Source organism: Rhinatrema bivittatum, chromosome 5 (genome assembly GCF_901001135.1).
Source record: "Rhinatrema bivittatum chromosome 5, aRhiBiv1.1, whole genome shotgun sequence".
Lineage (NCBI taxonomy): Eukaryota > Metazoa > Chordata > Amphibia > Gymnophiona > Rhinatrematidae > Rhinatrema > Rhinatrema bivittatum.
Window position 1 is genome coordinate 163,968,029 of NC_042619.1, and position 25,885 is coordinate 163,993,913.

Below are 25,885 nucleotides of genomic sequence, written 5' to 3' on the forward strand. Positions count from 1 at the left end.
ATCTGCTTTTGATACAGTGGACCATCAAATTCTCATTTCAGGTTTAAAATCAATAGGTGTTACAGGAACAGTTTTGAATTGGTTCTCATCATTCCTCTCAGATCGCCCCCAACAAGTTAATTATAATCATCACTCATCCTCTCCCTACATTATCAATTCCGGTGTTCCTCAAGGTTCATCTTTATCCCCTATTCTGTTCAATATATATCTCTTACCGCTTTGCAACATCTTATCTTCACTCAATCTCCAATTCAAAATTTATGCAGATGATATTCAGTTCTATGTCCCTTATAAAAACATCTTGGTCAGCAACATTATCCTTTGTTTCCCTCTATCTATCCACCATAAATTCCTGGTTTTCTCATAACCGGTTAAAACTAAACTCCTCAAAAACTGAAATTATACATTTATCGTCTATTTCAGATACTTCAATAGGTCCACCATCACACTTATCAATAAACAATACCACCATACCCATAACACGTCAAGCTACAAACCTAGGTATACTCATAAACTCTGATCTTTCTATGAAGCAACATATCTCTTCACTTACCAAAAAGTCATTTTACAAACTACGGCTCCTAAAACATCTTCAACCACTGCTATTCTATCGTGACTATCGAACTATTCTTCAATCCCTAGTCTTCTCCGGTCTCGATTATTGTAATGCTCTTTACCTAGGACTACCAGACTCTTCACTATACCCCCTTCAATTAATTCAAAACAGTGCAGCCCGAATTCTAACAAGAACACCTTTACATCATCATATCACTCCTATTCTTCAATCTTTACATTGGCTCCCCATAAAATTCAGGATAAAATATAAAATTCTTTCCACTATTCATAGCCTAATCCATAACCCAACTTCCACCTGGCTCTGCTTATTACTACGGATTTACAAACCAACAAGACACTTAAGATCACTTACCCAAAATCTCTTAGACATTCCCTCACCTAAACAAGCCAGATTAAACGTCACCAGAAAGAGAGCTTTCTCAGTAGCCGGTCCCATCCTTTGGAATTCACTCCCAAACCCACTCCGATCTATATCAAATCAGTCTCATTTCAAAAAATCACTCAAAACACATTTGTTCCAACTCGCATTTCAAACATCCACTCAAGAACAAGTTTAATGCTCATCCATCCATTTCCACATTTATCAGATTCATCTCATTCCTTTCCCTTTACCATTCCCATACTCCCCTCTTACTAGCTACATTCCATTTTTTCATAGCCCCCCTCCCCCCCCTCCTTCCCCTGATAGGAAATCCATGGCAACATATTTTTATTATTTGTTTTTAAGTAATTAATTTGATTTATTTTTTTTAAGCTAAATTTCTTAGCTATTGACTAATTTTTGTATATTTTAACTTATTTTTAATTAGACTTTCTTTGATTAATTTTATTTCAATTATGTAAACCATTTTGACAAAAATCTCTTTTTATAAAACGGTATATAAAATTTTTTAAATAAATAAAATAAAAATGATAGTCAGTACCTGCCACCCTGGGTTCCATAAGGACTACGTCTTCCACAAAAGGTCCCCCGAAATCATAGATTCTGTGGAAGTCTAGGTGGGAGGGGTTCCCCCTCCAGTAAATTCGGGGTCCCTTGGTACTCCTGCGATTATGCCAAAAATACAGCTAAAGAATACGATGCGTTCTGGTATTTCCACTACAGGGTACCTCATCGTATATTGAAACGCCATTTCTGCCAGCGTTCACCCGATGGTGGTGTCCATAAACTTGTGTGTCTTCAGACGTCTCAAAAAACTGGATCTTATTATGCCAGACTTAGACATGCAGGGAATTGTAATGAGAACCACACTTGTTTCTCAAATAAAGCCGAGCAAATCGGGGAAATCTCCTTCACCGAGATGAGACCTGTGCTGAATAGTCCTGAAATAAGCACTGCCATTAGCAATGGTAACATGGAATAGACTTAGTTTTTGGGTACTTGCCAGGTTCTTATGGCCTGGATTGGCCACTGTTGGAAACAGGATGCTGGGCTTGATGGACCCTTGGTCTGACCCAGTATGGCATTTTCTTATGTTCTTATGAAACATCCAGACTTTCATTGAATTGTAAGTGTGATCAGGTGTTCTGTGGTAGGCTTGCAATATAGCCTGTTTGTGGGTGAAATTCAACACTTTAGCTATGACCAGTTGTGGTCTCATATCACCTTCCTTCCGCTGGCCTAGTCTGTGGGCTCTTTCAATGCGAAATGACGACTGGAGCTCTGTTAGGTGGAGAGACTCCGGCAACCATGTTTCTAAAAAATGCCCCCAGATTTCTCTCTGCCAATGTCTCTGGGTAAGCCCAGGAGCCTTATTTTGGATCTGTGGGCTCGATTATCCAGCTTCAAATTTTGTGCTGCGATAGTCTTCTTCAGTGCAAGAAGCTTAGTAGTAGTGGCTAGGCCGTCATCTTCCAGGATCACCACCCTGCCCTCGATTTGTTCAAATCGTGGGTTTAGTTCTGTGAGGGCCGAACGTACTTCTGAGATCTGTGCAGATATCGACGCTAGTTTTAAGTCCAGAGCCTCCATAATTACAGTTTTAAAGTTCTCTGGCATATTGGTTGGATTATCCTTCGTGCCTTGTGACTTGGGAGTAGCCGCCATCTTGATATCTGCCGTTTTTGGTTTCTATCTTTCTTACCGGTCCGAATAGGCATTCTGGAGGGCGAATGCTGCATGAACGAGGTGATCGATATATACGCTGATGGTGCCCAGTGTTTTTGCTGATTCGGAGATGTTACCGACCGGTAATTATTGAAAAAAATGGAGCACGGCACCAGGAGCCCTGCCTAGGCGCGTCCTCTCACGCTCACCACGTGGTTCCCCCCTGTAAAGTCAATTTAATGAAACTAATTCTAGCTGCCTTCACCCTGCAAAGAAAAAGTACAATAGCCGACTGAAACATCTTAATCCTATCGACTTTTCACTGCTCCCAGTTCTGTATTTCCCTGTTTTATTGTAACTGCAAAGTTTTCGTTCCGCACCTGTTAATGTTCTTATTGTAACTTTTTACACCCCTTTGTTAATTGTAAACCGGCATGATGTGATACCTATCGCGAATGCCGATATAGAAAAACACAAAATAAAATAAAATAAATAATCTCACACAATTGGACCCAACAGGGCATGTTTTGGAACAGACAAAATTTTGGGCAAAATGAGCATTTTGACCAAAGAACTCATACCAAAATGGGACAGTGGTATATCATGCCATTTCCCCAAAAGGAACACGATGCCAAGTATATTATCCCGGATATTTAAGTTGTAAATAGCCTGATTGGGTATTAAACTCTCTAGGTCCTTAGGTAAAGTGATCCATTGCCCAAGAGAAAGAAAGTTTGTGTCCCATCTAAGGCCTGGATTTATCAAAATGCACTAAATATCGTATGCGATAGAAAAAGGGGTGTATGTTATGGTAATGGAGAAATTACTTACCTGATAATTTCGTTTTCCTTAGTGTAGACAGATGGACTCAGGATCAATGGGTATAGTGTATTCCTGATAGCAGATGGGAGACGGCATCAGATTTCAAAGCTGACGTCAGCCTACATATACCCATGCAGGAAGCTCTGCTCTTCAGTATTCTCCTAGAAAAACAATTGTGGATATATGTGTGCTTTAATAACTTGATTAACTAGGACTGGTTCAACTGATTTCCAAATGGAGATTGCCAGTGCACTCAAGCAGATAATGCAGATACCCAGCAACTATGGGTGTCTTGAACTAGGGGTAATACCTAGCTTGCCTGTGCTTGTCACCCGAGGTTCCTGGATTCCAGGGCAGCCGTGGGCGGGGTGCTGAGTCCATCTGTCTACTCTAAGGAAAATAAAGTTATCAGGTAAGTAATTTCTCCATTTCCTAGCGTATAGCCAGATGGACTCAAGACTAATGGGATGTACAAAAGCTACTCCCGAACAAGGCGGGAGGCTGCCTGTGGCCAAATTAGTACTGCCCTTGCAAAGGCTGTGTCCTCCCGAGCTTGGACATCCAGGTGGCAGAACCTGGAGAAGGTGTGTATGAAGGACCACGTTGCTGCCCGACAGATCTCGGCGGGCGACAGCATGTTTGTTTCTGCCCAGGACACTTCCTAGGCCCTTGTTGATTGGGCCTTGACTCGCAGAGGTGGAGGCTTCCTTGCCTCTACATCGGCCGCCTTGATTACTTCTTTGATCCAGCGGGCAATGGTTGCCCGCGAGGGCCGCTTCCCCCTGTTTCTTCCTGCTGTGAAGGATAAATAGGTGGTCCGTCTTTCGCACAGATTCTGATCTTTCCAGGTATCGGACTGACTCTGCTGACGTTTAGGTGGCAAAGGCAGCTTGAGTCTTCCAAGTCCTTATGTTCGTCTGGAGATGGCAGCGAGGTGGTTTGGTTTAGATGAAATTGAGAAGCCACCTTCGGTAGGAAGGAGGGAACAGTGCGTAGCTGTCTGGATCTCCGTATGAACCTGAGGAATAGCTCCCCAACAGGATAGCGCTTGAAGCTCGGAGACGCGACGGGCTGAACATATTGCCACTAGGAATGCAGTCTTCAAGCTCAGGAGACGTAGCGACAGACCGTGTGTTGGTCTGAAGAAAGTTCCCGCTAGGAAGTCTAGTACTAGATTGAGATTCCTTAGGGGCACCGGCAACCGTAATGGAAGTCTGATTTGTTTGACCCCTCTCAGGAAGCAGGAAACATCTGGATGGGTTGATAGGCTGATGCCATCCACTTTGGATCTGAAGCAGGCCAGCGTGGCCACCTGAACCTTGAGGGACAGCCCCTTCTTCAAGCAGTCCTGCAGAAATTCCAGGATCATGGTAATTTTGACTCTTTGCGGAAGGATCTTGCGGTCTTCACACCAGGCTTCGAATACTCTCCATATTCGTATGTAAACTAGAGATGTGGAGAACTTGCGTGCTCGGAGCAAGATGTCAATCTCTGCCTTAGAGTATCCACTTTTCTTCAGGTGAGTCTTCAAGGGCCAGACCGTAAGAGGGAATCGAATCGGGTCTTCATAGAGGATTGGTCCTTGCCGGAGAATGTCCCTGTGTGGAGGTAGGCAGAGGGTTCCCCACAAGAAGTCTTTGCATGTCTGCGTACCATGGCCTGCTTGGCCAGTCTGGGGCCACTAGACGTACTAGCCCCCTGTGGTGTTCTATCTTGCAGATGATCCTGCCCAGGAGTGGCCATGGGGGAAAGTGTACAGCAGGTCTTCCTGTAGCCAGGTCTGGACAAGGGCGTCTATTCCTAGGGATTGCGGTTCTCATCTGCGGCTGAAGAACTTGGGAACTTTGGCATTGGACAGGGTTGCTAGTAGATCCATGGAGGGGTTCCCCAGTGGTTTACTATCAACAGGAAGGCTGTTGTCGACAGCGTCCATTCCCCTGGGTCTAGACTCTCTCTGCTGAGGTAGTCTGCAGAGACATTGTCTTTTCCCATGATGTGTGAGGCTGAGATGGCTTGCAGATTTGTTTCTGCCCACGCCATGAAGGGGTCTATCTCCAGGGACACCTGTTGGCTTCTGGTTCCTCTTTGCAATTGATGTAGGCAACTGTCAGTCATGTCGGACAACACCACTACAGACTCGCCCCGGAGTCTGTGGCTGAATCGTAGACAGGCTAGTCTGACTGCTCGGGCTTCCAGCCGGTTTATGTTCCATCCCCCCTCTTCCTTGTCCCATTGTCCCTGGGCCATCAGTTCCTGAAAGTGGGCTCCCCACCCTTGCAGGCTCGCATCCATGGAGCGAAATCCAGTATGGTGGGGATAGTTTTACTCACTTGCTCAGATTGTCTTCCTGCAGCCACAACTGGAGCTGGGTCCGAACCTCTCCTGGTAGCTGGAGGTGAATGGAGTAGTTCTGGGATGTCGGGTTCCATAGTGACAGTAGGGAACCCGACTTCCAGGGTTATCTCATGATAACCCTGGAAGTCGTTCCTTGCCCATGGAACGACTTCCAGGGTTATCATGAGACAGGACTTGGAGGTAGTCTCATACCTTTTGGCGAACATAGTTCAACAGTTTTCGCCACTACTACCATGATTTTGGTGAAGGTCAGAGGGGCGGTAGCTAGTCTGAAGGGTAGCGCCCGGAACTGGTAATGATGGTCCAGTATCGCAAAGCATAGGAAGCGCTGATGGTCATGATGGACCGTGATGTGGAGATAGGCTTCGGATAGATCCAGTGAAGTCAGGAATTCTCCCGGCTGTACTGCACTTATGATTGAGTGTAGCGTTTCCATGCGGAAGTGTGGTACCCTCATGTCCAGGATGGGCCGGAACGTTCGTTCCTTCTTGGGTACGATAAAATAGATGGAATAGTGACCAGTATTTTGTTGGTGCATGGGCACCGGGGTTATGGCCTTTAGGCTGAGTAGTTTTGTCAGTGTGGTTTCCACTGTCGTCCTCTTGGAAAGGGAGTGGCACGGTGATCTCACAAATTTGTCTGGAGGGATGCTGTGGAAGTCCAGATAGTGTCCCTCTCGAATGATGTTAGGACCCACTTGTCCGATGTTATCTTGACCCATCTTTGGTAGAAGAGGGTAAGTCTGCCCCCTATGACTTCTTCCTGTGGATGGATCTGCTGATTCTCATTGTAGGATGCAGCTGGAGCCTGTACCTGAGCCTGCTCCCCTCTTGTTGTGTCTTTCCGAAAGGACTAAGACTGCCTGAGGGGCGAGGAGCTTGGTAGTACGTGTTCTTGTACGGTCTAAAACGCTGGGGTCCTCTGTCCTTGGTTCTTCGGGGGGGGGGGGGGGGGGGGAAGCGCTGGTTTCTTTTGTTCCTGAACTCCGGTAGACGAGGTACTGGAGATTCGCCCCATTTGTTGGCTAACTTCTCCAATTCGCTTCTGAACAAGAGGGATCCTTTAAAAGGCATTCTCATGAGGTTCGCTTTGGAGGTTGCATCAGCTGACCAATTTCGGAGCCATAGTTGTCTTCTGGCTGCCACTATGGAGGAGACGCCCCTGGCTGAGGTGCGCACTAGGTCTGAGGTCGCATCCATGAGGAAGGATATCGCCGGTTCTAATGTTTCACCGGACATGGTTGAGTCTCTGGAGAGAAGCAAGCAGGCATGTGTTACTACGGTGAAACAGGATGCGATTTGCAGGGTCATTGCTGCTACATCAAAGAACTGCTTAAGGATGACTTCCTGATGTCTGTCCTGGGCATCCTTGAATGCCGCTCCTCATTCAACTGGGATGGTTGTGCGCTTAGAGATTGCGCAGACCATGGCGTCCACTTTTGGGAACCGTAGGAGTTCCTTGGCAGTGGGTTCCAGCTTCAAAGGAGGACGGGCTTCAAAGGTCCGTCCTCCTTTGAAGCTGGCCTCCGGGGCATTCCATTCCAGGTCAATCAGTTGTTGTATGGCCTGCAACATTGGGAAATAGCATGAGGCTTGACGGAGGGACACCAAAATAGGATTAGTCTTTGGCTCCGCTGTGGTACCCGTGCCTGGAATGGCCAGCGTCTTTAAGATCAGAGACACAAGAGCTGGTAACTCGTGTTTGGAAAAGAATTGCAGCATGGTTCGGTATGGTTCCATCCCTGGTGGGATTTCCCCTTCCTTCAGGGAGTCACTCTCGACCCCCGAGGTGTCTGTATCCCCTGTAGGGAGGCTCTTGCCTAGGTGGAGCACGTCTCAAGAGGTCTGAGGGGTGCTTGGAAGATCTTGTGCTTCCGGTGGAGACTGGGACTGTGTCGCCAGTGGTACCAATTGCACTTGGACAAAGGATTGAAGCCCTTTGAAGAATTCCATCCAGGAAAAGGTCCCTGGGTCCATATTGAATCCTGGTGGGTTTATAGTGGAGGCCCCCAAGGTGCCTTCCTGTGTAGGCGCCGAGTCGGAGATACAGAGGTCCGGGGTACTATCGTTAGTGGATCCGGAACCCTCTACTGGCTGTGGGGGGGGGGGCCTTGCTTAGGTTCCCCCTGAGCCTCTTTGCACTGCTGGCATAGGGCGGAGGCCACTTCAAGTTGTGCAGCTCTCAGGTAGTAGGCTGGGCAGAGGGCAGAGGGCTTGTCCCTTGGCCTTCTTGGTCGGCGGTGCCATGATTTGTTCACGTGGAGTGACTCAAAACTAGTCTGTGCGCATTGGAATGTGCGTCGGGAGGCTTAGATGTGCGCTCTGGGTGAGCGCGGGATGCACACGCAGGATACTAGTTTGTGCGCCCGGCATCGATATGCGCGTTACTGTGCGCACGGCACAGGTGTGCGCACAAGCCGGTTGTGCATACGGCTCAGTTGAGCGGGCAACAGTGCGATCAAGGGGGGGAAATGGCGCAGATGACCACGTGGAACAAGATGGCGACCCCCCACGGGAGGGTCTCCACGTGTGTGGACCCTCGCACCGAATTGGGGTCTAGCTCAGATGGAGCTGTTCAACCCGATTTAACAGACGATTTGTGCGGCTATTCGAGCCTCGGAGACCAGAGACTTAGAAAAGGTTTCTATCTTACCTGGTCTTGGTGTTTCCCAGTCTTATGCCGGGGGGGGGGGGGGGGTGGAAAGAGAGGGAATTACTTTCACCACCGTGCTCGATTCTTCATCCACTGCCTCTCAGCCACACTCTGGGGGCTAAGTCCACACCGGGAACCGGCTACCAGACCAAGGCTTACCTCTGATGGGATCTCAGAAATCACCTCAGGAATTATTGACTGGGGGAGGGACCCTTAGGTATCATCGCAGGAGAGCGGGGTTAGTCTTGAGGTAAATTTTCCTCTCTTCTTTGTTTTAGAATGTGTCCCTATCTGCTTTAGGAGACTGAGAAATACTGAAGAGCAGAGCTTCCTGCTCAGTCTCCCATCTGCTATCAGGAGTACACTATACCCATTGGTCCTGAGTCCATCTGGCTACATGCTACACCAATACCTAAACCTCACCTTGAGTAGCTAGGTCGGCCTACTATAGAGGTATAAATACCGTCCTAGGATGAGGGTCTTATAGCTAGTGTGTGTCTCTCTCTCAGCAGTGGAGCCATATCGCACAGTTTTAATGCAGATTTTAACTATACCTTTTTCATTTGCATTAAGCCGTGCAAAAACATCGCAGTCTGCTAAAGCCATATCGCACGGCTTAATGCAAATGAAAAAGGTATAGTTAAAATCTGCGTTAAAACTGTGTGATATGGCTTCGCAAATTGCGAAGCTATATCGCCAGCCCACTTGGCCAGAAATCCAGCCTCAAACTCCTCCCCTTTTCCTAATTTGCAACACACCATGCGTTATGGTGTTTTTGCATGCGAAAACGCCTTAACACATGCAAAAACGCTATATAGCACTGATAAATGATCCCCTAAGAGGTTGGGAGCCATCCAAAGGGAAGGTAACAGAGTTAGAAAAATTAACCTTTAATCCTGAAAAACATTCAAAATGAGAGATTTCTTCCAAGAACACTTTAGGGTCATCCACAAAGAGCCAAATCTTCAACACATGACCATGTACCCTAATGCTAGAAAAAGCCAGGTTCTGTAACCAAATAGCTAGGAGCTCAAAAAACACTAAGGGGTAACTAAGGACATCCGTGTCAAGTGCCATGACAGAAGGATTTAGAAGGGTGACCACTGACCAAAATCTGCACACTAGAAGCATATAAGACAGGTATAACTGTGCAAGAAAACACACACACCAAATCCATAGTGAGGTAGCAACCCAAACAAATTAGACCAATTTTATCTAACTCTCTCTGCATCTAGATTCAAAGAATAGCTTCAGATTGTTTGGTGTCTAGCGTAAGTAAAGCCTTAATCACATTCTTAACAGCATACTGATCCCACTCAAACCCGAATTAGTCCAAGCCAACTAAAGACAATCACAGAGATAAGTCTAGCAGCTAATACTGAAGCAAAACGTTTTAAATCAGAATTCAACATGGAAATAGGGTGAAAAGATTCCAGTAATTTGGGATCCTTTCCTTTCTTCAGTAAGTTGGTAACCATTACCCTATTCCTGTCTAATTGAAAGCGTTGAGCAGCCTCAGCTTCCTCATATATACTCTTGAAAGATGGAACCACTAAATGACCTAGCAGCTTTTAAAACTCACTTCCCAAGCTATCAGGCCCAGAAGACTTGCATAACTTCAGTGCAAGTCATTTAGGAGAACATTAACCTGCTTAGGTGTTAACTGAGGAAGCTGTAGTTTTTGAAAGAAAGCAAGCATAGCAAGTTCAGAACTCGACTACATAGAATATATTTTGAAAAAAAATAATCAAAACAAGTATCTGACACATGCCAATTAGTGCACATACACTGGTGCTGATACAGCTGCAGAAAAATAAAGAAAACTTGAAAAGTTCAAAAAAGGAGGAAAGAAGATCAAGAGAAGGATGGTTTAAAGAGAGACCACACATGGAAAAAACTCAGAAAGCAACTGGAGTGGCAAATGATAATGTTCCTCAGCAGATGAAAACCAACTCTGTGTGTGTGTGTTGGGGGGGGGGGGGGGGGGGGGGAATTAAATGGGACCAACAGGGTCCCCACACAAAACCCTTGATGTGGAATGTGGTCTGTACATGCTCAATAGAGCTCTAGAAGCTATAAAATCTGCTAAATTGGCCAGGCTCTGTCTGATGCTATCATCCATTTTTTAAGGACATTCACAGTTTGCTTGTCCTCTAAGAAATGTTTCTATAAATTATGGTTTCAAAGTTAAACAAGGAAATACATACCATTTTTATACAATTTGTTAAAATGTTGTTCACCAGTAGCTTTCTGTGCAGTACAATTAAATGCACTCAAACTGAATGGTTTATATGTTGGTGCTTTATCAGTGCTTGATATTCTTTCTGGAAATTCTCTCCCCAACAGTGGCTTGCTGTCAAATTCTAAAGCAGGTAGCTCCTAGGATTAAAAAAAACAAAAAAAAAACAAAAACCAGAGAACTACAATTTTCCCCAATGATACAAAATTGATTCATTGTATGTTTTCTAATATAGAAATATTTTTGAGAGATAGTGAAGTAGATTTCTAGGACTATAGTTTCAGCTACAGCCCTCACCTCTTGATACCTTAAGACCACAACTGAAAAATGAAGTTTTCCCACCATTTACAAATAAATACTGTATGTAATAGTTATACTGTGAAAAAAAACATTGAAAGGCCATTTGAAAGCATACATTTTATTTAAATTAAGACAAAATTGTTTCATTACTTCCAGCATGGCTGTCAGATTGTTGATATTCCAGTGTAATGGGCCGATACAGTAAAAGTCGCGGGAGAGAGGGCAAACACCCGCTCTCCCGGTGCGCGCACAGACCACTCTCCTGTGCATGCAATTCTGTATTCAAATGAGGGCCCGCGGTAAAAAGAGGCGCTAGGTTCACTAGCGCATCCCTAGCGCCTCTTTTTGGACAGGAGCGGCGGCTGTCAGCAGGTTTGACAGCCGATGCTCAATTTTGCTGGCGTTGGTTCTCAAACCCGCTGACAGCCATGGGTTCGGAAACTGGACACCGGCAAAATTGAGCGTCCGGTTTTCAACCAGCGAGCAGATTTCAAATTTTTTTTTTTTTTTAAACTTACTTTCCCAGTGCCCGGAGAAATTAACCCCTACTTTTGGGTAGGTGCTAATTTCTGAAAGTAAAATGTGCGGCTTGGCTGCACATTTTGCTTACTGAATCGCGCGGGAATACCTAATAGGGCCATAAACATGCATTTGCATGTTGCAGGTGCTATTAGGGTCAGGGGGTAAGGGGTAAAGCTAGCGCGTCGAAAACGCGAGTCCAATCGCGGGTTAACAGTGCGCTCCGCCAGAGCGCACTGTACTGTATCGGCCTGTACGTGATTTGAGGTCAAACTGCATGTGTTATAAAATTTGCAAAGAAAAACAAGTATGAGAGAGAAATTCAAAACCCATCCCAGAATATTTTGAAATTTTCAATTGTGATAAAAAAGATTACATAGAAGAGGGGATACAGGAATTGTGTTAGATGAGTAAAGGAACTAGCCGTAGTCAAATTTAAACTTCCATCTCATTTACCATATTTAGTGCTACAAAGACAGAGGAATGTATGGAAGTGACTAGGAGCAGAAGGAACAGAACCTTGGTATATGCAATTAAGAAAAAAGTGAATTCCAACAGCAAAATGAGATTTTTGTTTCCTGTGACTAATTTGCATAGAAAGCTAGTCAATACCTGGGTTTTCTTACCTGGTCAAGATGGTGAGATGGACAGTGAAATGCTAAGAGAAATTAGGGAAGTTAACCAAATTGGTAATGCGGTAATAATGGGAGACTTCAATTACCCCAATATTGACTGGGTAAATGTATCATCGGGACATGCAAGAGAGATAACGTTCCTGGATGGAATAAATGATAGCTTTATGAAACAATTGGTTCAGGAACCAACGAGAGGGAGCAATTTTAGATCTAATTCTCAGTACAGCACAGGACTTGGTGAGAGAGGTAACATGGTGGGGCCACTTGGCAATAGTGATCATAATATGATCAAATTTGAATTAATAATAGGAAGAGGAACAGTATGCAAATCCACGGCTCTCATGCTAAACTTTCAAAAGGGAAAAATTGTAAAAAAAAAACTGAAAGGAGCAGCTACAAAAGTAAAAAATGTGGAAGATGCTTGGTCATTGTTAAAATACCATTCTAGAAGCACAGTCCAGATGTATTCCACACATTAAGAAAGGTAGAAAGAAGGCAAAACGATTACCAGCATGGTTAAAAGGGGAGGTGAAAGAAGCTATTTTAGCCAAAAGATCTTCATTCAAAAACTGGAAGAAGGATCCAACAGAAGAAAATAGGATAATGCATAAACGTTGGCAAGGCTAAGAGAGAATTTGAAAAGAAGTTGGCCGTAGAGGCAAAAACTCACAGTAAAAACTTTTTAAAATATATCCGAAGCAGAAAGCCTGTGAGGGAGTCAGTTGGACCTTTAGATGATCGAGGGGTTCAAGGGGCACTTAGAGAAGATAAGGCCATTGTGGAAAGATTAAATGATTTCTTTGCTTCGGTGTTTACTGAAGAGGATGTTGGGGAGGTACCCATACTGGAGAAGGTTTTCATGGGTAATGATTCAGAGGGACTGAATCAAATCATGGTGAACCTCGAAGATGTGGTAGACCTGATTGACAAAATCACCTGGACGGATGGTATACACCCCAGAGTTCTGAAGGAACTAAAAAATGAAATTTCAGACCTATTAGTAAAAATATGTAACCTATCATTAAAATCATCTATTGCACTTGAAGACTGGAGGATAGCTAATGTAACCCCAATATTTAAAAAGGGGCTCCAGGGGCGATCCGGGAAACTACAGACCGGTTAGTCTGACTTCAGTGCCAGGAAAAATAGTGGAAAGTGTTCTAAACATCAAAATCACAGAACATATAGAAAGACATGGTTTAATGGAACAAAGTCAGCATGGCTTTACCCACGGCAAGTCTTGCCTCACAAATCTGCTTCACCTTTTTGAAGGAGTTAATAAACATGTGGATAAAGGTGAACCGGTAGATGTAGTATACTTGGATTTTCAGAAGGCATTTGACAAAGTTCCTCATGAGAGGCTTCTAGGAAAAGTAAAAAGTCATGGAATAGGTGGCGATGTCCTTTCGTGGATTGCAAACTGGCTAAAAGACAGGAAACAGAGAGTAGGATTGAATGGACAATTTTCTCAGTGGAAGGGAATGGGCAGTGGAGTGCCTCAGGGATCTGTATTGGGACCCTTACTTTTCAATTTATTTATAAATGATCTGGAAAGAAATACGACGAGTGAGATAATCAAATTTGCAGATGACACAAAATTGTTCAGAGTAGTTAAATCACAAGCAGATTGTGATAAATTGCAAGACGACCTTGTGAGACTGGAAAATTGGGCATCAAAATGGCAGATAAGATTTAATGTGGATAAGTGCAAGGTGATGCATATAGGGAAAAATAACCCATGCTATAGTTACACAATGTTAGGTTCTATATTAGGTGCTACAACCCAAGAAAGATCTAGGCGTCATAGTGGATAACATTGAAATCGGTTCAGTGTGCTGCAGGAGTCAAAAAAGCAAACAGAATGTTGGGAATTATTAGAAAGGGAATGGTGAATAAAACAGAAAATGTCATAATGCCTCTGTATTGCTCCATGGTGAGACCGCACCTTGAATACTATGTACAATTCTGGTCGCCGCATCTCAAAAGAGATAATTACAATGGAGAAGGTACAGAGAAGGGCTACCAAAATAAGGGGAATGGAACAGCTCCCCTATGAGGAAAGACAAAAGAGGTTAGGACTTTTCAGCTTGGAGAAGAGACGGCTGAGGGGGGATATGATAGACGTGTTTAAAATCAGGAGAGGTCTAGAATGGGTAGATATGAATCAGTTATTTACTCTTTCGGATAATAGAAAGACTAGGGGGCATTCCATGAAGTTAGCATGTGGCACATTTAAAACTAATCAGAGAAAGTTCTTTTATACTCATCGCACAATTAAACTCTGGAATTTGTTGCCAGAGATGTGCTTACTGCAGTTAGTATAGCTGTGTTTAAAAAAAGGATTGGATAAGTTCCTGGAGGAGAGGTCCACTGCCTGCTATTAAGTTGACTTAGACAATAGCCACTGCTATTACTAGCAATGGTAACATGGAATAGACAGTTTTTGGGTACTTGCCAGGTTCTTATGGCCTGGATTGGCCACTGTTGGAAACAGGATGCTGGGCTTGATGGACCCTTGGTCTAACCCAATATGGCATGTTCTTAAAAGGACGAGTTTTTACTTTTGCTGACATCTTTTGATCTTTTGTTAATGAAGCTGGATTAGTTTCATCAAGTTATCAATGTCTTTACTCAATTTTTTGCATCCTACTCTTTTTGGATCTTTAATAATTCTTGCATACTGCATAACTTTGGGATTAAAGTGTGGGCTTATTGTAGAAACAAACCATTGGATAAACCCAATGTTTCCACTAATAAAACTATCAATAAAGAACTCTAGCGTATACTGTCTGTCTAAGGTGATACACTACACTTTAGTTTGTCAGTCTGCTCCCATTATCTTTCAGGTTCACCGTGATTTGTTGCAGTTCTTCTAAAATTACCACCATTAAATACTGTTTCCAGCATGGGTATTTCAACATCCTGCTCCGTAAACACTGAAGCAAGAATTAAATTTAGTCTTTCTGCTATGCCATATCTTTCATAACTGTCCCCTTTTATCCCTCATAACATGGTTCAAACAAGCTTTGGATGTATTTGAAAGTTTTTAACTCTGGCAAGTTCCTTTTCTAATTCTTTTTGTCGGCCTTACCAATGTTTTGAATCTAATTTGCTAGTACTTATGATTTTTCAGTATTTTTCCCCTTCATTTGGATCCTTTCTCCATTTTTTTTTAATTCTTTATTTATCCGTTTTCAAATACAGAAAAGTAAAATATTTTAGGTATGATTACATTCTTTCTGAATAAAAAGCAAAAAGTTATAAGAATATAATTCCTCCTTACAGCAAAACAAATTAAATCCAGATACTTTTCATATGGGAAAAAACAAAAACATAAACATTAGAGCTTGTCTAATCGTAATCATGCCTATATATAAATTCCATCATTCTATGCAAGTGGTATTCAAATAGCCAGTGTGGGGCATAGAAAATTAATGGGAGAAATATAGGAAACACATTAATTATCATAGCGATAACATAGGACTAAACTGGATCATTACTATTCAAAAGCTCTGTGCTAATCAACCGGGGAAGAAGTAGTGGGTCTACGTGCATCTATAAATTGACGGAGCTGATCAACCTGAAAGAAAATGAAACATTCGTCTCCTTTCCTCAAAATACATTTACTAGGATAACTGAGTGTAAAGGTATAATCTAGAGAAATAACATCTTGTCTTAACATGAGGAATTCTCTCCTTCTAATCTGCGTAACCTGTGCTAAATCCGGATAGATACGTATAGCCTGGCCATAAAATAGTAGGGGAAATTTACGAAAGTAATTCCTCATGACTCCGTTTAAATCTTGCACAGTTATAAATGCCACAAGTAATGTACTTCTTTCCAATACGTCCCTCTCAGAGTTCTCTAAGAAGCTGGTCAGGTTCAGCGGAATAGCTGGAGATACTGTAGGCCTTGTAGTAGAAGGTCTGTTATTCACAAATTTGCAGAAATTGAAGGCATATTCTCTTCCGTATAACCCAGACCTTCTCTAAAAAGTCTCTTTAAAGTGAGAAGAGGAATTTCTCCAGCTATTTTTGGAAAGTTCAGCATTCGTAGATTAAGATGCCGTATGTTATTTTCTAGTACTTCTAAGCGTCTAGAACAAGCCATCTGCTCTCTTACCACTGCTGCATTAACAACTTGGAATGACTTAATTTTTTCAGCCTCAGAAACTTTTACTGTGGTTTCAGTGGCTTGTGTTTGCACCTCCAGTATTCTTTGTTGAATATTATAGTTCAGGGAACCCATTTTACTCTCCAATCTTTTAATAGCCTGCCCTTGACCCGCCATTAAATCCCACAGTGACTCTAATGTCACTGCCTCCGGTCTATTGCAGTTAGGGACTCACCGTCAGCGTCGGGTGATATTCTTCCCAAAAGTCTGTTTGGTGGTGCCTCTCCACCTTCCGCTCCGAGACATACCACCATCTCCGGGCTCCTTCGGGGCTCCGCACCGATCGAAACACTGTTCTCCCGGGCTGTTTCCCTCGCTGTCTGCGTCTACTCCGAGTCTACCTCCACCCCCTCCCCCCCCGTCGCTCCGGCCGCGTCATCGACCTGCTACTGGGGGGATGACTCGTTCGAGGTCACGCTGCGCTGGAGGCGGTCTAGCAACAGGGCTGAGGGACGCCTCGTCCGCAGGAGCGCCCAGCTCTCCCCCGCTGGTGCTCACACCGGATTCCCCGGTTCCCTCTAGATCCAGTTGGCGCATGTATCGCAAGATATCCAGCTGCCCCAAAGGTGGTAAGGATTCGGGTGGAAAAATCCTTACTTTTCCTTTCCTTTTGGATGGCATAATTTTCAGAAGAAATTGAATAGGGGAAAAATTCCAGGAGCGTGCGAACAGCGTTCCACCTATGCCGCCATCTTGCCCCCAGCAGTACAGGTTCCCTTTCTCCATTTTAAGAAGTTATATTGATTATAATAGCTTCTTTCACCTCACCTTTTAACCATGCCAACAGTCATTTGGCCACATCTCAAAAAAGATATTGTTGCACTGGAGAAGGTACAGAGAATGGACCAGAATGATAAAGGGATTGGAACAGCTCCACTATGAGGAAAGGCTAAAGAGGTTAGGGCTGTTCAGCTTGGAGAATAGACCGCTGAGGGGGGGGGGGGGGGATATCAGAGGTCTAGAATCATGAGAGGTCTAGAACAGTAGATGGAAACCAGTTATTTACACTATGAGATAATAGAAGGACTAGAAGACACTCCATGAAGTTATCAAGTAGCACATTTAAAACTAATCAGAGAAAATTCTCTCTCAACGCACAATTAAGCTCTGGAATTTGTTGCCAGAGGATGTGGTTAGTGCAGTTGGGTTCAAAAAAGGTTTGGATAAGTTCTTGGAGGAGAAGTCCATTAATTGCTATTAATCAAGTTTACTTAGGGAATAGCCACTGCTATTAATTGCATCAGTAGCATGGGATCTTCTTAGTGGTTGGGTAATTGCCAGGTTCTTGTGGCCTGGTTTGGCCTCTGTTGGAAACAGGATGCTGGGCTTGATGGACCCTTGGTCTGACCCAGCATGGCAATTTCTTATGTTATTATGTATATATGTCCCCCCTGTTTGGAATCCCACTGGACCAACTATCAGATTCTAGAACAAAAATTGGCATATGTAGATTATTTAGCAGAGGAGGAATGGCACTTATGCCAAAGCATATCTAAGTCACAGTATGCAGTTTGAGAGGTCTGATTTAAGTGTAGGTCCCTCAGCTGATGGCTTCTTCGCTGATCCAGAGGATGGTGAACAGGGGAATTCTTTAAATAGCCCATAAAGCCATTGAGTGCAGGCAACATAGAAATATTACGGGATAATTGTGGTGGTCTGAATTTCTTCTTGTGGGAAAGATCAGGGACTTCTTTTGAAGCCAGGCTTGGTGTATGGCATTGTGAAATGCTCAGAGGCAAAGTTGAATTCAATTTTGAGAAGAACTGATTTAATAAAATTTTTAGGAGATTTGAATGAAAAAAAAATGCTTAGAAAAGAAAAATTTGCAACTAAAATCAAAAGGCTGCTTAAACAGAGCAAGCAAATCATGAACTTTCACATAAGCAGGGGCATAAAAAGAAAAGAAAAAAAAAAAGACGAACCACAGCAGCTAAGCAGAAATCCTTTTATATGTTCAGAAAAACCTTCCTGGTCTTTGAGCTCCAAGAGCTTTTGTATCTTAGTGCTGTCAAATGACATCATCCAATTGTGACTTCTTATTGTCCTGGTTGTCCATGGAGAACTTTCATGCCCTTTCTGCCCAATAGTCAAGATAATAAGATGGTGTTGTCTAACAGCCCAAGATACTGTAAAGCAGCTGTTTCATAAAATACAGAAAGATTTTGCTTTTAAATGTGATTTTTAAAAGACACACAAACTTGAAAATAAAAGACGACTGATGGTTCTTTAAGAGCTAAGATACAAGTAACTTGGGCGTGAAATAAAGATATCCCATAATGATGCATATGCAGTGCATTCAGAAAGTATTCACAACCCTACACTTTATCCATATTTTGTAAGGTTAGAGCATTTTTTCCCTCCTCAATCTACACACACAATACTCCATAATGACAAAGCAAAATCAGGATAGACAATTTGTGAAAATAAATAAAAAAAAATTCACATTTACATAAGTATTCAGACTCTTTGATATGATAGTCAGTGTTGAGCTCAGGTGGATCCTGTTTCCATTTTTTAGATGTTTCTCCAACTTGAAATCCACCTGTGGTAAATTCAATTGATTGGACATGATTTGGAAAAACACACCTTTCTATTTAAGGTCCCAAAAACAGACAGTGCATATCAGAGCAAAATCAAAGCCATGTCGATGCTTGCGGGATAGTTTCTGATGCTTGGCCTGGTCTTCCTCTGGCACCGAGTAAGCTGATGACTCCGAGGTCCGGTAGAGCGGGGAGATAGAGGATCGATCCCCCTCTCCCAAATCCTTGGAGGTACTAGCTAGAGGGACAGCTAGGAGAAGCAGGTCAGACAGCTCCCCACAATCTCTAGGCAAAGGCACAGACGCAGGTGTGGAGGACTTTGGAGTCCCGAAAAGTTTCTCCATTTTATCGAGGCTCACCCGATGCCCTTTGGGTGTCATCTTGTCACACAGACAGTACCCCCAGACTTCGTGCAAGGCCCTCAGGCAGAGGATGCAAACCTCGTGCACGTGTGATGGACATGGTCCGCGGGTATTGGGGCACAGATGAAAACTGGTCGACACCATGAAAAAAATCATCCAGTGTGCAGTCGATGACCGACAGACACCATTGGGTGGGGAGTCGGGAATTGACGGCAAGTTTGGAAAAATGACCGAAAACAGGCCTACTGTACTGAGGGCACAGACCGTGAAGGAGTACCAGACGAGGATTTGGGAAAACTCAAGGAAAAAGCTGAAAAAGGTTGGAGCTCCACGGACCGCTAGGCAACTGCACCATGAAAAGAAGAGACTGAAGGGGGACCTCGTGTGAACGTGTGGATAGTTGCAGGTTGGGCATGCTCAGTCTGCTGGTCAAAGCTTCTAGAAACTTTGACAAAAGCTTTCCATGCCATGCTTCATCGGATGATGTCAACCACATGTGAGGACTACCATCCTGCTTGACCTAGGAGAAAGCTTGTTTATTTTTTATTTAATAATTGTATATCACACCGATGTTTATGAGAACATATCAAATCAGTTTACATTATCTAACAAATATTCATTTAAAAATATTTGCATTTCCAAAAGAGAAAAGGAAGTAAATACATAGTTTCATAATATAAATAAAATGGTTAACTAAATCATAAAATTTATACAGTTAGAGGCAGTATAGTAAGAGCAGAGTAAATAAAAACAATATACTTTACCATGGTATATAATTAGTAGGTTAAAAATATTATGTTAACAACTTTTGGAAGGCTTGTTTGAATAGCCATGTTTTAATGCCCTTTTTAAATATTTTAATGTCTGCTTCTAATCTTAACTCTTGTGGCATAGAGTTCCATAGTTGGGGCCCAGCAATAGATATAGTTCTTTCTCTTACATTATTTAGGTGCGCAATCTTAGGGGAAGGAATTGGTAACATCCCTGTACCTGCTGATCTAGTAAGTCTTGAAGGGATATGAAAATGTAGTAAAGTTAACCATTCAATCTTTTCATTGTAGAGAGTTTTATGAATTAGGGATAGGATTTTATGTTGAGCTCTGTATTTAACAGGCAACCAGTGAAGGTCTTTTAATATTGAGGTAATATAATCAGATCTTTTAGTTCCTGTTAAAAGTCTAGCTGCTGAGTTTTGCAGAAGTTGCAATGGTCTTGTAACATTTGCTGGTAGGCCTAAAAATGGAGAAATTACTTACCTGATAATTTTGTTTTCCTTAGTGTAGACAGATGGACTCAGGACCAATGGGTATAGGGTACTCCTGATAGCAGTTGGAGACGGATCAGATTTCAATCTGATGTCAGCCCTAGTACATATACCCCTGCAGAAAGTGCAGCTCTTCAGTATTCTCCTCAAAAAGCATTGTAGATATGTGTGTGACTGAATAACTTTAATAACTTGCTTATAACTTGGTTAACTTAATAAATTTGAACCGGTCGAGTTGGTTATAGCTGGAGACCGCCAATGCCCTCAACCGAGAAACGTCGACACCCGGTTGGATGGGTGTCCTAGGTGAAGGAAAGCATGGCTTATCCGTGAATCCCCTGAGAAGTCCGTGAGTAACGGCAGCCATGGGTGGGATGCTGAGTCCATCTGTCTACACTAAGGAAAACAAAATTATCAGGTAAGTAATTTCTCCATTTCCTAGCGTGTAGCAGATGGACTCAGGACCAATGGGATGTATAAAAGATCCTCCCGAACTGGGTGGGAAACTGCCCGTGACCCACTTAGTACTGCCCTTGCAAATGCTGTGTCCTTCCGAGCCTGAACATCCAGACGGTAAAATCTGGAGAAGGTGTGGATGGAGGACCATGTTGCCGCCCTGCAGATCTCAATCACATCAACTAACCCACACTAAGAAAGTTTTTCTATTTTTATGATTTTTATAATTTGTTTTAATTTTCAATTTTTTATATATAATTAACTGGATTCATCACACTTGTATGCCCTGCTAAAGTATTTAAAAATCTTTGAAAAAAATATTTAAAAGGTGTAAAGTGATGCTTCATAGAACTTCAGGGGCACTATCCAGTGTACCTTGCTTGGTTTTTTATTTAATCATCAGCACCACCATCCACCTTATAGTCCTTTAATTGTTTTTTTTCAAAAAACTTCTTTATTTGTTTTGCTATTTTTCTATATTCAAAAACTTTTTTTTTATAAACAACAAGTGTGACCAAACAGTTTAAAACAGAGGAACTCGGGTCGCCAACCTGTCATTCAAAAAACGGAGCCCAATCTCAAATGTCACTTATCTCCAATTCAAATCCTCAGGCTTCCGTGTAATCCTTAGCGGCGTGTGCCACAACAAGGCCAGGTTTCGAATTGCTTCTTCATCAGGGGAAGCCACTTGATCGCTATACATCCCAGCTCGACCTCTTCCGCTATTTCAATCCATTAAAAAGCTCGCAAAGCGCTGCTCAGTCAATGCTCCTCTCGCCATTTTTTCGAGAGGAGCATTGACTGAGCAGCGCTTTGCGAGCTTTTTAATGGATTGAAATAGCGGAAGAGGTCGAGCTGGGATGTATAGCGATCAAGTGGCTTCCCCTGATGAAGAAGCAATTCGAAACCTGGCCTTGTTGTGGCACCATAAGCACATGGCTATGCGCATTGCTTGTGCGCATGGCTCGTTTCTGTGCACAAGTATCGGAACGGCGGACAGGGCGGTGAACAGAACAAGATGGTGACGGTGACCACGCAGACAATATAGCAACCACCTCGGAGGGTCTCCACGAAGAAGGACCCTCGGATCTGACCGGGGTCTCGTCCTGCTAGGGCAGATCAACCCGGTGGCACTGGTCCCGGCTGGTGACCTGTGCGTCTCCTCAAGCTTCGGAGACCGGAGACTTTTAAATAGATTTCTACCTTACCTTGTTCTCAGCACTTCCCGGTCTTGTTCCGGGCGGTCTCCGGCTGCGGGGGTGGGGGGGGGGGGGGGGGGAGGGAGGGAAAATTCCTTCACCACCGCGCTCGAGGTTACACCCGCTGCCTCTCAGCCTCACCCGATGTCGGGGGCTAGGTCCCCGCCGAAAGTCTGCCGCCGGTTCGAGGCTTACCTCCGAGGGATCGTGAAAATCACCCGGGAATTCTCAACTGGGGGAAGGACCCAATGGGTGTCAACGCAGGAGAGCGGGGCTCGTCTGAAGAGGTAAGATTTCTTCTTAATTTGGATTTCTTTGGTAAAATTACTCTAACGCTGTGTGAGCGTGCATAGAGTCCCTAACTGCTATGGAGACGGAAAATACTGAAGAGCTGCACTTCCTGCAGGGGTATATGTACTAGGGCTGACGTCAGATTGAAATCTGATCCGTCTCCAACTGCTATCAGGAGTACACTATACCCATTGGTCCTGAGTCCATCTGCTACATGCTAGGAAATAATGAATTACAGTAGTCTAATCTTGTCAAAACAAGTACAGCATTAAAGATTCTAAAGAACACAGTAGCTTCCATAATTCTTAAATGGAAGAATTTCGAAACTACAAGGACTCTTCCTAGAACTGGCCGGCCGCCCTTACTGAGCAATCGGGAGAGAAGAGCCTTGATCAGGGGGATGAACAACAACTTGATTGTCACAGAGCTCCAGAGTTCCGCTGGGGAGATGGGAGAATCTTCCAGGACAACCATCATTGTAGCACTCCACCAATTAAGCCTTTATGTAGAGTGGCCAAATGGAAGCCACTCAGTAAGGAGCACATGGCAGCCTGCTTGGAGTTTGTCAAAAGGCACTTTAAAAGACTCTTAAAGCATGAGAATCAAGATTCTCTGGTCTGATGAAATCAAGATTGAACTCTTTGGCCTGAATTCCAAGTGTCATGTCTAGAAGAAACCAGGTACTGCTCATCACCTAGAAAATACAATTCTTATGGTGAAGCATGGTGGCGGAGGCAGCATCATGTTCTAGGAATGTTTTTCGGCTGCAGGAACTGGGAGACAAGTCAGGATTGAGAGAAAGAGGAAGAGTGATCCTTAATGAAAATCTGTTCCAGAGCATTTTGGGCCTCAGACTGGGGTGAAGATTCACCTTCCAACAGGACAACAACCCTAAGCAAACAGCCAAGCAATGCCACAGGAGTGGCTTTGGGACAAGTCTGTGAATGTCCTTGAGTGGCATGGCATGAAATAAAGCCAGAGCTTGGACTTGAATCTCTAGAGACTTGAAAATAGCTGTGATTTGATGCTACCCATCCAATCTGACAGGGCTCAAGAGGATTTGCAGAGAAGAATGGGAGAAAACCTCCAGATCTAGGTGTGCCAAGATTGTAGTGTTATACCCAAGATTATTTAAGGCTGTAATCACTGCAGACAGTGCCTCCAAGTACTGAGTAAAGAGTTTGAATACTTATGCAAATGTGATTTCAGTTTATTTTTAATTAATTTGCAAAAATTTCTACAAATTTGATTTTGCTGTGTCCTTATGGAGTATTTTATGTAAACTGAGGGAAAAGATGCATATTATCCACATTACAGCCTTATTCTGTTACTAAATGTGTAAAAAGTGAAGGGGTCTGAATATTTTCTGAATGTACTGTATGAATGCCTTTTATTATAGTCTAGTTTTACAGAGTTCACTCATTTGTCATTCAAGCTGTATTCATAATTTGCATGTATCTGACATTTGCCAGAGGCTATAAAGATAAGAACCTCAGGCAAGTGTCAGTGATTTGCATTTAATTATAAGTACATTTCTTCATTCACATTTGATATCCTATCACTATAGGCATCAAGGCAGGTTACAATAGAAATCATAGAAGACAGGCCCCGTGCCAGCTGCCTGGATCCTGTAGCTAGCCTGGTGTTGTATACACGGCTTTTTCTCCCCCCACCCCCCTCCATGAGCTGCATATGCTGGCGGTTGGCTCCCCCTGGGCCTATCTTCCCCTGGTCGCTGCGCCAGAGACAGGGTTGCAATGACTTGATTAGGCATGTGGGCATGGGTGGAGGGAAGGCTCTGCTGTTTCTGATGTCAGCCAGCGTTTAAAGTCGCTGCATGCCCACACCACCTTCCTTTTTGGCCCAAGCAGCATCCAGAGTGGCATCAGAGTTATAAGCAGGTTAGAGCTGTGGCACAGTACTGGCTCTTTGGAAGGCTTGTCCCCTCTCGATTGCTCTGTCTGTTTTAATGACTCGTGACAAGTGAAGGCTTGCATTTTTGGTGTTTTATCAGTAGCCCATTTCTTCTTATGGGGGATGACAGGCGCAGAGCGGTGTTCTCCACATGAAGGGCAACTGCATGAGCACAGTTTCCATGTTGGCCCTCAGGTGCAATTAACTGAGACCCGGGGGCACTGCTGCAGCAGAGTAAGAGTGAATAAGCATGGTGAGATCCAGTAGAGCTGAGGTTAAAGAGGCCATGTGGAGTAAAGGTGCTTTCTTTGAATAGAGTACAGGTCCTAGTGAAGCGCAAGTATGGCTTCCAACACCTAGCCATGTTCTCTGCGATCGAGGGTCCCATACACTATGATCTCTCATGGGCAAGACGGGCTGCATCGGCAATGGCACAGGGCAAGCCAAAAAACGCAGATTTAAGGGAAGACAACCCTCTCAGGCAGCTATGGCAAAATACGGACCCACCACGTCCTTTGAGACAGCCTATTGCAGGTGAAAGGGAAAAGGATGACCTGCAGAAGGAGCTAGTGGCACATCAAACCAACAGCTTTTCACCGCAGCAATGGAAGAAGAATCTTAAAGCCAGGCAGTGAGCGTACAACCTACAGTATGGATGTATTAAGGCACACCATGTTTTTATCCGGGTGGCCCAGTGCCATAGATAGGATCGTGGCAAGGACAAGAGATGGGAACCTATTACGGCAACATTCAATGGTGCAACAGGGGCATCCTAGTCCATCAACTATGCACCTTCTGCTACCATACGGGTCACAGCAGTGGCAGACATATACACCTTGCTTACTTGGTAGCCTACCCCTATGGCTCCCCATATATGAAGGCCATGGAACGGACCCAGTCAATGGCAGCAGGGCATCACAACACAGTACAGGCCTCAGACGACAGTTAACCCAGTGTGTCGACTACAGACAATCAGTAGATAGATGGGGAGAATGATCACTCCTGGGCAGTAGATAGTGGCAGCCAAACACCGACAAAGGAATCGGCATGTCAGAGGCAACCCGTTTTACCTGTTACACTAACCGCCAGTCTGACCAACACAGCTATCTTCTTTGCCTTAAGAAATGGGATGGGCGAATTCCATAGTGTAATCATTTCTTATTATCTCCGTACCCATTGATAGAACAGAGATACAAGTGTTGCCTATCTCTGGTACCTGAGATAGGGTCCCTATGCAGTCATTGTGCCATTCTAGAAGAGCTGAAGCCCACTGCTCTGCCCTTAGCTCCTTTCTTAGATCAAAAGGGCTGAAACTTGGAATATAGCCTAGACCTCAGTCCCAAAGAACCACAGCTGCGCCTGAATCTCCTGGAATCTCGATACCTACAGCAAGACTAGTAACTCCGAGGCAGAGCTTAAGCTCTATACTCAGTCTCAAGACCTTAGAATCACAGCATGTCTTCACCATCTTCTTCCGCTCTTCCCCAAACAAGACACAACCCTTAAAGGCAATTTAGTCAAGTCAGTCTGGGAGACAGCAC

At 43.9% G+C, this 25,885-nt stretch overlaps 1 protein-coding gene across 4 annotated transcripts in view; it reads right to left on the bottom strand.

Annotated features, from left to right (window-relative positions):
* BORA (BORA aurora kinase A activator) overlaps positions 1-25,885 on the bottom strand; it is a 273,505-nt gene that overhangs the window by 11,180 nt on the left and 236,440 nt on the right. For 3 of the 4 annotated variants that reach the window (XM_029603005.1, XM_029603004.1, XM_029603006.1), the window contains one exon: positions 10,660-10,831. The exons of the other annotated variant lie outside the window; for it this stretch is intronic. In XM_029603005.1, coding sequence (XP_029458865.1) covers positions 10,660-10,831 — 172 coding nt within the window. The remainder of the gene's footprint in view (positions 1-10,659; positions 10,832-25,885) is intronic. 4 annotated transcript variants of the gene reach the window in all.